Source organism: Antechinus flavipes, chromosome 5, assembly GCF_016432865.1.
Source record: "Antechinus flavipes isolate AdamAnt ecotype Samford, QLD, Australia chromosome 5, AdamAnt_v2, whole genome shotgun sequence".
NCBI classification, from domain to species: Eukaryota; Metazoa; Chordata; class Mammalia; order Dasyuromorphia; family Dasyuridae; genus Antechinus; species Antechinus flavipes.
Window position 1 is genome coordinate 163,651,575 of NC_067402.1, and position 12,463 is coordinate 163,664,037.

General features: G+C 34.9%; 1 protein-coding gene across 1 annotated transcript in view; it reads left to right on the forward strand.

Moving 5' to 3' along the window:
- The window catches only part of NUDT5 (nudix hydrolase 5), a 29,243-nt gene extending 25,254 nt beyond the window's left edge, over window positions 1–3,989 (forward strand). The window contains exons 8-10 of the mRNA XM_051961433.1: window positions 622–630; window positions 760–813; window positions 3,752–3,989. Of these exons, the coding sequence (XP_051817393.1) occupies window positions 622–630; window positions 760–813; window positions 3,752–3,861 (173 nt within the window). The 3' untranslated portion in view covers window positions 3,862–3,989. The remainder of the gene's footprint in view (window positions 1–621; window positions 631–759; window positions 814–3,751) is intronic.
- The last annotated feature ends 8,474 nt before the right edge of the window (window positions 3,990–12,463 follow it).

Genomic DNA, 12,463 nt, shown 5'->3' on the forward strand with positions numbered 1-12,463 from the left:
TGCAAAATTTCTTTATAGGATTAGGTCCATTTTAGTCAGGACATTGTGGATTACAGATACCTAGAAGTGTTTTCCTAGTCTCTATTCACTTAATCTAATGTAATTACACATGTTGTAAGATACTGAGTGCAGTTTTTTAAAATTCCTATAAGGAGCTGCACTTCCATTTGCTCCAGATGTTAGCTTTCACTGAGGACTTAGGAAGTTTTGTCCTGTGATTCTCTTTCTAGAAAAGATTTTTGTTTGTATGTTTTAGTATCTAAATATTAGTCTTGTGTATCTCATCTCAAAAATATATATATATTTACCATGCTGCAAATTCATATTTATAACTAATATTTGATTTTTCAACCTCTTTGGTTCAGTCATAGTAATAGCATTACAGCAACCACCATTTCAATTAACTAATTAATACTTATTTAACTATTTTTGTAAAGACACGTTGCAGAAAATACTTATTTAGGAAGATCTGATATGAGATATCATCATAAATATACAGAGACCCTTGTTAAATTTCCCCTTGTTTGCATATTCTGCCAAATTATCTTCTAATGTAATACTATAATTTTTACTAAATTTTTTTTTTAATCTTCTGTTTTTTGGTTTGTTTTTTTTTTCCAGGAGATGGAGGTATGTTATTTCCCAGTGATTACTCATGCCTAAGTATAGTCATTTTATTACATTATCCTACTTGGCTAACAGGTATAATTGTTGCTCTTTTGACTTTACTTTTTATATATGTATTTTTTTTTTTTTAAGAATTTGTGGAAGTAGTTTCTTTACCAAAGAATGATCTACTGAAGAGAATTGATGGTAAGATAGTCTTACTTCCAGTTAATTGTGCCTATCTCCTCTTGCACACCTGGGTCTACTGAACATAAATCTCAAAATTCCTTTGTATAGCTTCCTTTAAGTCAAATATATAGTAATCTGATAATTACACTTAACCATCATTTCTTGTTTTCCTTTGAAACAGCATTAATATTTTTGGAACCCTTTACATTAATAGGATAGTATAATTAATTATATGATCCTTTTTCTTTAAAAAACAAAACAAACAAAAACAAAATAACTTTAACCCGAATTCCTATCAGTAGACACATTCTACATTGGCCACATGTGGATTTTTTTAATCAGCTATATTGAAATGAACTATTTATGTTCCCACCCCCATTCCCAGATGGATGGATGGATGGACATTCTTGGTTCTTAGTTTATCAAATCAGAGAAGGTATCACAATTCAGTGCTTGAGAGTAGTAAAATATTTAGACAGAGCTGGGTTCAAATTATACCTCTGCCACTTCCTGTCTGTGATCTCAGGAAAGTCATTTATTCCCTCTGTACTTCAGTTTCCTTATCTGTAAAATGTAAAAGTGAGATTAAATGATTCCTAAGTTCCTTCTCAGCTATAAATTTATGTTCACATTAAATTTATTGAATTACAGAATGTTTAGATGCATACTTTTTCTTTCTATCAACCTTTTTTTTAAAGTGGAATATTCTTTTTAAATTTTTATCTACTGACAACTTTTAAATGTTCTTATGTCATTCTTTAAACTTGTTTCACTTTTCCTGGTTTGTTTTTGGTTTTGTTTTTTAAAGAAAAACAATAAAAGGTATGTGTGGAACTAATTGTGGCACTATTTACAAAGACTTCCCATATCTGTACTTTTAAAAAACTTTTATTGAGCTAGAAATGGCTTTGGAATTTCCCAGTTAGAGCTTAATTAAAGCAGTCAGGCTGAGGATTTCAGACCTTTGGCTAGCTATATACTTGGAGTGAGAAACAGGTGCCCACACTAAAAATACTAAGTGAATTACTCTGAAGCCAGAAAATACCCTCATCATTCCCTCATTATACAAAATCACAGCTTCTCTTCTTTAGTCCAGTGCTTCCCCTCTTTTAATTATTACTATTTATTCTGTATACAACTTGCTTTGTTTAAATTTATTTACATGTTGTCTCCCTTATTAGGTTATAAATTCTAGGGCAGGGACTGTCTTTTCCCCTCTTTTTGTATCTCCAGTGGTTAGCACAGTGCTGATGCATAGTAGGTGCTTAGTAAATGTTTATTGAATTGGATTACTCTGTACAGATTATATTGAATATCTCATAAAAATTAAGAAAATCCTCTAGTAAATTGTACTAAAAAGGCCACTGAGGTATTTTCCATCTTGCAATTCTGTTATTCGACCATTTCCCCAAAGCCCTTAATTCTGTTCCTGAAATATTTAATAAATACTAAAGAAAAATATTTTATTGAAGAAATTCAAGTCAGCATTTATGACTGCCAGTTTTTCATGAGTTCAAAGAATACCTTTGTTAAAATTTACTGGTAAATATGTAGTTTTTTTCTTGTTCTTTATGTGATTTCTGTCTCAGTGAGATTTGTGATAGTTGTCTTTTAAAGTAAACATTAATCAAGGACATCTTTTCCACTCCTAATTGATTTTTATATTTACTATTAAGCCTGGAGGTTCTGAATTCTTTGTTGCTGCACTGAAAATTCAAACATAAAATGGTCTTCTGCCATATGGGTTGGAGTGAAAGCAACTTATAGATGGGACCCTTATGTAAAAATAGAGGGCATGCCACCTATTTTTGAACAGAAAGCTGAGAAATTTAAATTAGAATTTAACATAGAATTTAAAAGGTGATCATCCTCAAATAAAATAATTCTCCATAAGCAATGCCTAATGCAATTAGACCTCATACTTCTATGAGTAAATTTAAGAAAATTCTGTCCCAGCCATAAGTTTATTCATTAGATCAAACAAAACAAAACAAACAAACAAAAAAGATGCTCTAGCAGTGAACGATAATGAATTCCTAACTTAGATAATAATGCATTCTTGCTCTTTGGTCCAGTCAGAATCATTCAGCTCAACATGCATTATTAAGGTTACTACTGTGTACTAGGCACCAAGGAAGATGTAGGGGGGGAAATGAAACAGGCTCTCACCTTGAAGACATTGAATGCTTTGGCATAAATAAATATAGTGTTTGAGAAAGATTGATCAGTGATCAGGAAAGACTTTACTTAGGAGTTGGCATCTAAACTAGGGATTACTTTTCCTGTCATGGAAGCTAGCCTGATGGGAGATAGAGAAGAGGTAGACTTGGCCCATTTGGAACTTATAATAATAAAGGTAATGATAATAATGAAAGATAATAATGAAATAAGTATAGAAAGGTAGATAAAAGCCAATTTGAAGGGCTTCTAAATTTTGGCCTGTGAAATTTGTATTTTATTTTAAAGGAATAGTGAGCCACTAACACTTTTTTCAACAGGATAGTAACAAAGTCACTGCAGTGTCTTATTAATTTGTCAGTTTTTTAGAGGAAGAAATTGAAAGGGAAGAGACTACAAAGCAAGAAAACCAATAGTGACTCTTGTAATAAATCTAAAAGGGGGGTAATGAAGGCTCAAAGTAGAATGATGGTTATGTAAATCCCTGCAGTATCTGAGGTCTGTCTGATATGCCCAGATCTATGTAATAATTCTTATGAAATATATTTACAGAGGATTTACCTTTTTAAAAAAGTTTAACAAAAGCAAGGGAAACAGTTGCCATTGGACACTATGTCCTTATAACCTTTAGAGTACCTATGTTATTCCTCTCTTCAATTGTTCAATCGCTTAAACACCCTCTCATGCTTAGTGTTTTCTATAGTTTGGGGAATAGTAATATGATGGGGTGGGACAATTGTCTGTCTATATTCTCACTAGTTTTGTTTATCTTCTGTAGACCTGGTAGCTGATGAACATCTCAAGGTGGATGCCAGAGTCTATTCTTATGCTTTGGCACTGAAACACGCCAATGCAAAACCCTTTGAAGTGCCATTCCTGAAATTCTGAAACTCACCAAGACTCACCTTTATGTTTTTGTAAATGAGGCCAATCTTTCATGGTTGGACTTTGTATTAACATAGTTAATGTAGGTTTTGAATTAGCTTTTTCATAAAATAAAAGCAATATAGAATGCACACAGTGTTGATGAAATTGTATTATCAATGAAGTATAACCTAAAGTTTTACAATTATATTAGGCTCACTTGAAATTTTTTAATAAGGAGTACACAAATATAGAAACTTAAAAGTCATTTATAGTCAACTAGTTTTAAATAAAATCCCTCCACTGTTATGTCTAAATCCACTTATGCTTATAGATGTAAAAACATTACATAGAAAAAAAAATTATTGTGAAGTTTCCACATGAAAATAGACCTTCTGAACTTCAGAAAGAGAAAAATTATTTTCTTCCCTCTATACATCCTATACTCATTCATTGACTGAGGCCTGGGTAAGAATTGTGACCAATACAAAAATTGTCTGGAAGAAGACTCTCAAAAGTTTCTGATCAGAAAACAATTGCCATTTGCATTCATTATAATAAACTATCAAAACCTAAACAGTGAGTCATGATAGCTTGGACTGGCAGTGACAGCCATGTAGTAACTTTAAAAATGAATTAGATTTCAAAATAAAAAATGTCAAATTCCTAATCTCTCATCTCCACTTCTAGTGATACTGATCTATTCTGCCTCTTTTAGAAAGAATCATCATCAATATATGTGAGCTCTGACCAAGAACAGATATAATTACCCAGGGGAATTTGCCTTTCCATAAGGATTAGCAAGAGAGTCCTACATTATTAAAATCAACTTGAAAGGAAAGAGAATTCAGGCAACTTTTTGGGAAGCAATGTTATTTTCATTGATAAGCCTGTCATATAGCTACCATATTATGGCAAAAAATGACTGTAATACAACCCATAATTTACTTGTCTCGTTTTGGTGACTTTTCCTTCTATGTAAACATTGTTCATTTTGTCAGCATGAATAACTTACAAATCAGTATGACATAGCTCTATTTTTGGTCTACACTAATTGCCATATTAGCCATCATTTAGAAAGACAGATCTCCTGCACTCACGCACAAAGAGGAACATTAGTTTTTTAGCACATTTGGTGGGTTCTTTCTATCCATATCATTTTTGCAGTCTTTTAGAGCATTTGGAGACTTGCTTTAAAAACAGATCTAATAGATTTACAGTGAATATTCACCTGAATAGTTAAATGACTGAGATACTTGAAGTATGTCTTCAAGTGCTGATGCCTGGCCTAGACCTGTAGTGCTCCCTGTTAAGAGACTAGAATGCTAGACAAAATTATCTCCCAAATTAAAATGGGGGTAGGCACCTATTACCTGATTAAAACCTGTCCTTCCCCCCTTGGGGGTCTGCCTATTCTTCTCAGGCCCTCAAAGAGATTATTTGATGATGTATCAAAGTTGTGCCCCCATGAGGCACAAGGACATTTAAGGAGGAGTTTACTTTAGCTTAGACTAAGGAAGACCTTAGGAATATTACTATTCCCAAAGTATCTTTTCAAGCAGATCAAGTAGAAATATTATAACAGGTTGGCAACTTGGAATCCAATTGAAAATCACAATTGGATTTTCTTGTAATTTTCTTGTAATTGATTTTTTCCCTGTTTTGACCATGAAATAATCATTATTTTTCTTGGCTTGATGACAAATCATTTGATGGAACTAAAGATGACCAATTCTACTAAACTTTGAAAGTGAGATTAATAAGTGAAAATGTACTTTCTTTTTTAAGATATATATTCTGATTCTAGAATTTGGCTTCTTATATCGGCTTAGATAAATAAAGTCTATGACTAGGGAAGGGCAATTACCCTACATGAACTGATATATTAACTGACTTTATGGACATTTATTAAGTATTTATTAATCTCTGTGTTAAACCCTGAGAATAATAAGATTAAAGAAACAACACAATCATGCCATCAGGGAGCTTCCAGTCCAAGGCAGGTTGGGAGTGCAACATGAACACAGAAAAATATAATGGCATGGGAAGGGAGGGAGGGCAAAGGAGATAAATATATCTGTCTCAGAGCAACATAATCAGCAATGAACACTGACCTGGGAGTAGTAGGAAAGACTTCCCAGAGGAAGTAACCTGGAAGAGTTATCTTAAAGTTTATAAAACCTGTTCTCTTGCTTTTATTGAGAATCATGAGCAGAAAACCATTTCTTCCTCTATAGTGATAAAGTTCTTTTATTTTCTGACTTCACTTTATTTGCTGCCCTCACAGGGGGGAAAAAGCTGCTAAGTGGCAACTAGTACTGAGCAAATTTCCTTTGGTAGTTAAACAAAGAAGTGGCTATCATCCTTATCCCCAATCCCCAGCAACCTGCTTAATTAATTTAGATAAGGGCAGATCATGGCATTGAGCTAAAAGATATCTTTCAAGTCCAGCTACTTATACAACGAAAAGGAGCCCTGCCTGTATATTGATGTTTCCACATGGCCCTTACATTGTTCTTCCAATCTGCTATCAAAAACAGAACTCCATTGTTCTCCAACAAGTTAATCAGCTCCCCTTAATTTTCCCATTCTATCGATATCAGTCTCTTCCCTTCACATCTGATCAATTGCTAAAATCCTGTCCATTCTCTTTAATCTGTTCTACCACTCCTGTAAATCTCATTACTTCCTACTAGAATAAACTGTATTATTTTCTCTCCTCCAGTCTTTCTCCCTTCTGTTTTACATACCCAAAGTAGGTGAATCTTCCCAAAAACCTTTCTTTACTCAAAAAACTAATGCTTTCTCCTTGCTTTGAATATAGTTTTAAATGATTTTTAAAACCTTCTATGATATGCATGTGTTCATTATTATCTCTCACAACTCCCTTACATATAACTTCTATTCCAGACTGTATTATCATTTTCCTGAAAAAGATTGTGAAAGTATGCCAACTGATCTACCACAAATGATGTGGGTGTGTGTATTTTGCATAATTTCAACTGGCCTCAGTCCTTTTACGGCTGCCATGATGATACTAACTTTTAATTATACAGCAACTTCTAAACTTTTTCATCTCTAAAACCTTCCATGGCTACCCCTCACCCTACCCTACTATTAAGAACCTTATCTCATATTTTAGTTAAAAAAAAAATTGATACCATTCACCAAGAATTCCTTCTTTTCCCTTTATCATGTCACATCACTCATTCGCCTTCTGCCATTATCTTTTCCTTCACCTCTGTTTCACATAAAGAAGTGGCTTTTCTTACCAAGGAATACCCTCTGCATCATTCCATCCCATCTTCTCCAGCAGATTATCTCATCTATCATCCCCACTTAACTTCAATCTATCCCTCTCTCTACTGGTTGTTTCCTGTATTTCTAAGTACCTTATGTCATCCCATCTTCAAAAAACTATCACTTGATCCATTCTTTCTCCTAGTATCCCATATTTGTCCCCTTTTTGTGGCTAAACTTTGACAATCTGTCTACAATAGATGCTTCCATTTTTTTCCTTTCAATCTTTTTTTTTTTTTTTTTTTTAACTCTACAGTGAGATTTCTGATCTCATTATTCATGGAAATTGTTTTCGCCAAAGTTGCAGTGATCTCTATCTAATGACCTTAATTCAATTCTCCATCCTTTTTGACCTAACACTATTGATAACTCTTCTTTCTAGGATTCTTTTTCATTACTCTCTCCTGGTTCTCCTAGCTATCTGAATTCTTTTTCCTTTCATTTACTGGGTTTTCATCCAGGTCACATTCATTGGCTGTGGGCAGAATTCTGCCCTGCACCCTTTCCTTTTTCAATACTATTTCTCTTAGCAATCTCATTCAGTTCCCAGGATTTCATCTATCATTTCTTTGTAGATGATTTTCAGATCTATTTATCTAATCTTATACTTCTTCCCTAACCTCCAACTGCCTATTAGACATCTGAAACTGGATTTCCTATAAACATCTTAAACTCTACATATATGAAACTGAACTCATCTTTCCCCCCAAATATGTTCCCTTTTTAATTTGGTATTATTGTCTGTCAGCCTTCCCGTCACCTAGGATATCTAAACCTAGATATCATCTTTGACTCCTCACTTTTAACTCACTTAGATAGCTAACCTGTTGCCAAGTCCTGTTGTTTACTTTCATTTCATTACCCTGCCCTTGATACTACTACCACTCTGTGCAGACCCTCATTTACTTCCCATCTGACCTCTCTGCTTCAAGTTTCTCCTCGCTCACAGTTCATCCATTCAGCATCAAATTAGTTTTCATTAAGTATAGATTTCACCATATCACTCCCTCTCTACTTAATAATTCCATTGGCTCCCTATGCCCTCCAGGATCAAATATGTTACTCTTGTTTATTTGCTATCAAAACTCACAACATGAATGTACATCTTATTGTCTGCCATGTACTCTGACGCAGACACACTGGCCTTTCTGGTTTTTACAGAAAGACGACAAAAATAGTCTGAATTCGGTATTTTTACTGCCTGTTCCCTATTTCTGGAATATTGTCCCTTCATATCTCTACTTCCTGGCTTCTTTTGTTTCTTTCAAATTCTAGCTAGAATCTCATCTTTTACTAGAACCCTTTTCTAAGTCCCTCCCCCCTTCGTATTCCCTCTATAGGGATTATCTTTATTCTGTCTATATCTTGTGTGCATATATCTTCTGTAGTAATTTTCATTGTATCTCTGCCATTAGCTGAACTATCTTTTGTCTTTCTTTGTATCCCAAACATTTAGCACAGTGCTTGGCATTTAATATACATTTAATACATGCTTATTGACTGTTGAATGACTGTTCTTGTCTTCTTCATACTCTTCCCTCCTGAAGTGCTCTTTTCTCCATCACTTTCTATTGAAACTTCACCCATCTTTCTTTATAACCTCCTTAAAGTCTCCCTAAGATAGTGCCATCTAGAAGCAATCTCTCTCTCACCTCTGAATTCTCATTGCATTTTGTGCCTTATTTAATGCTTCTCACATACTCTCTTTCTGATTAGATTATCTGTGCATGCTTTATTTCTTTCATTACATCATAAGATCCTTGATGATAGCAACCTTTGCATCTTACTTGGCTCCCATCACAGTGGTTGTGCAAATGGTAGACAATCAATAGACACATTTGTCAGTGATAAAACTTTATGGTGTTTAATGCCTACTCTATGCATAACACCATCCTGTATATGTGAAGAATGAGTGATAATAAATAATAAAACACTTTTTTCTCCCAAGATACTTCCAGTCTATGATTAAGGGGAAAAAAAAATTAAGAATTTTGAGATAATGTTAGAACTGGAAAAGAGCTAAAATTATTTTCATCAGTCCTCTTGTTGTTGAGGAAAAAAACTGAGAAGGAGGAGAAGTCAGTAGGAAAGCAAACACTGGAGCTCAAGTCTCCTGATTCCCAAGCTAGAGCTCTTCCTACATCTGAGGTTGTCTTTCATGTCACACTTGGGGTAGCTATACTCACTGATAACAAGCTAGGAGGTCTCTCTGGGTACTAAGGGGCCTTCTAAGGGCAGCCATCATCAGTACTTCTAATCCCTGTGGCTAATACGAAAAAGACCTGAGAATCAATTTTTGTAGACCCAGTCAGTTTGCAAGGAGTAGAGTTTAGGGAGACACTTTGGGACAAAAGATATTTGGGGTAACACAGAAGACATGGGACACCCTGCTGCTGAGGTATCTTCCATCAGAAGAGGGAGTAGCGCTGGGCTGGGCTATGTTGGAGAACTCACCTAAAGTATAGAAAGACCTCAGGATCCCATCTTGGCCTTCTTGTGCTGGTCTTCACTTATTGTACCATGGGTGGCTTCAATTCAAATCCCTGACTTGGGCATAAATTAAGACTCCTTAACCTGTGAAGATAGGTCGGTAACCAACATTTCTTCTTTTCCTATGAGATCCCAACCAAGGTAGTGTGAGTTCCCACAAGGCCTAAGTCCCAATACACCTAGGATGGTCCATGTCCTCAGTGCAGAGGTGCTGAGGCAGGAGTCGTCTTACCCAAATAGCCCAGGCTATGCCTTTGTGGCTTGTCATCACCCATCCCACAACCCTCCCTCCCCTACTCCCTAAAAGTAATCAGAGCGAAATAAATGGCAGGCTAAGGGCAAAGGAGTAGGGGAAGTAGGCGGTAGTCTCCACTGATGCTAGGGTCTGTCTGATTCAGTGGGTAGATCACACGTCCTGAAAGGAGATGATAACAGAAAATTTAGAGATCTCAAGAAAAGCCCAACAGAATATTGCCTGCAAGCCAATAATACCACCAGGCCAACAGAAAATAGATTTATGGGAAAAGTAACAATACTATTATTAGTTGTAGAAGGGTAGTCCAGTAGGATGCCACTTTAAGAATTTGAGTTTCCCTGGAGACAAGTTCTTAAGCCACATGTGTTTTCCTATGTGAATTCTCTTTCCTATTGGTGACATTTTGTGGGATTGGCATAGGGAAATTGCCTCTGTTGGGGGAAATTTTCCTTATTTTATAAGGATGTTGACTTTTTAAAAAATTTTAAACTAATATGCCTTCTGATAGGATTAGTTTTGGGGTTAGCTTAGCTTTTAAAGTCAATGGGGGCTTTGTGGACATGATTTAAATGGATGAAAGTCTGCTTTGAATTGGGGGGGAGGGGGTAACTTTTGTACTAGGGAAGGACAAGATTGAATAAGCCTGGGTTTATGTTTCATTTTAGGATAAAAAAAATTTTTCAGTTGTCATCATGCTCCTTACATGCAACACAAATTACTGTTAATTTCACCTAACAGAACTTATAAGTTAGGTCCCATTTATCTAACTCTCCTACCAGCAATGAATACAAAGGCATGCACTGTAAGAATACTTTTAGTGATGCCAAAAGTCAAAATAAACTGAGGCTGCCATTAAGTTAAGAACAACTAAAAATGTTGGAGAGAGTAGCTAGCCATATTAGAGAAAAGAGAAAAATAAAAATTTAAGTGATGATTTAAGTTTGAGATGAATGCAAGAATGTACTGAAACTAATTTACCATCTGGGGAGAGCTAATGGTTAAATCTTCAGTGTTAATATTTGCTCTTTAGAAATCAATAAATGCTATAAATCAGAACTTGATTCATTTTTTTGTTGATGATCAGACTTAAGAAAAGTGAATGAGAAAATGTTAATTATTCAGATTAAACTTAACCATGTGTCTTAGTCTTCTGGAGATCAAATATTTCCCAGCACACCTCTGGGTGCATGGGATCATAATAAAGGAAAAGAAAGAGCAGGGAATGCCTCTTCTGTTTTGCTTCTATTTTCTTTGACAGTGGAAAATATTCTCTGGACTCTATAGGGAAAAAAAATGACAATAGGGAATTCACACCCAAAATAATTAAGGAGATAGAATACCTACCTATCCTAGGTCAAGTCACTAGTCCCAAATGAGTGCTATCCCAGAGTAATAGAAAAGTGGCATGTGTAATTAATGAACTAATGTCAATATTGTGGCCAGTGGGGGGGAAAAAAGATAATGAAGGCTGAAAACTGTAGGCCAAGGTGATTGACTTTGGCTTCTGGAAAAATTCTAGAATACATTTATTAATGGTGTGGTTAGTCAACAGTTAAAAAAGGCTATCAAATAGGTAAATCAAGGAAGTGCTGTAAATTTCATCTACTTTATCTGTATTTGGTCAGTTAGATCAAAGGTAATGATGGGCTAAATGATTATTCAACCCTCACTTAAAACTAAGTGAAAAAGTGTCCAACCAATTAATCTCATAGATCTTAGAGTTAAGTGTAGGAAAAGTCCCCCAAACAGTATTTACATTGCATAGGAATTGTGTTGGATAGACTGAAAAAACTTGGCTGTCTTCTATGTGCCATCTATAAATTATCCAATTAGTTAGAATCCCATTCATTTTGGGAGTTCGAGGTTGGAGCAAATGGGACATTTCCAGCATATCCATGAGGAGCAAAGATAGGTGTATCATAGGCTCTCCAGTTATCTTGAGGTAAAGGAAGTCCCCCAAAAAGATCAACTCCCTCCAATTTTGCTTTCCAGTTCTTAAAAACAGATATTTTATAATCTACAGTTCTGTCACTCAGATGTTTCTAGTATACTCAATTTTGCTTTAGCAACAAAGGAGCCAGGGGTTAACTAAACACAGATATAAATATACAATTAGAGTTCAATCTTTTTTTTTTTTTTTTAATGTTAGGAATTTTCCTAATTGGGGCCTTTGAGTGATTGTGACTGAATTCACAACTTTTTGTCCCTAAAACTGAAGAGAAAGGAGTTGCATAGATTTTAGGGACCATTTTTTAGTCCAGGTTAGTAATTGTGACAAAGCATTACACAAATCTCTTACTATTTTGTGGGAAAGAGGGAGAGATGCAGTGCAATTGATGGATTTGAAATTGAATGACCAAACCCAAAAAAATACTCCTTAATGGTTTAATATCAATTTAGAAAGAGGTCTCTTGTGTTGTATCTGAGATCTGTTTCAGCATATGTTATTTAAGATTTTAAGTGATGACTTGGATAAAGACATAGATGACATGCTAATCAAATTCACAGAGAACCAAACTGAGGAAAGCTAAAACGTAATGACAGTATCCAAAAAAACAAAACATCTAACAAAAATCTTAA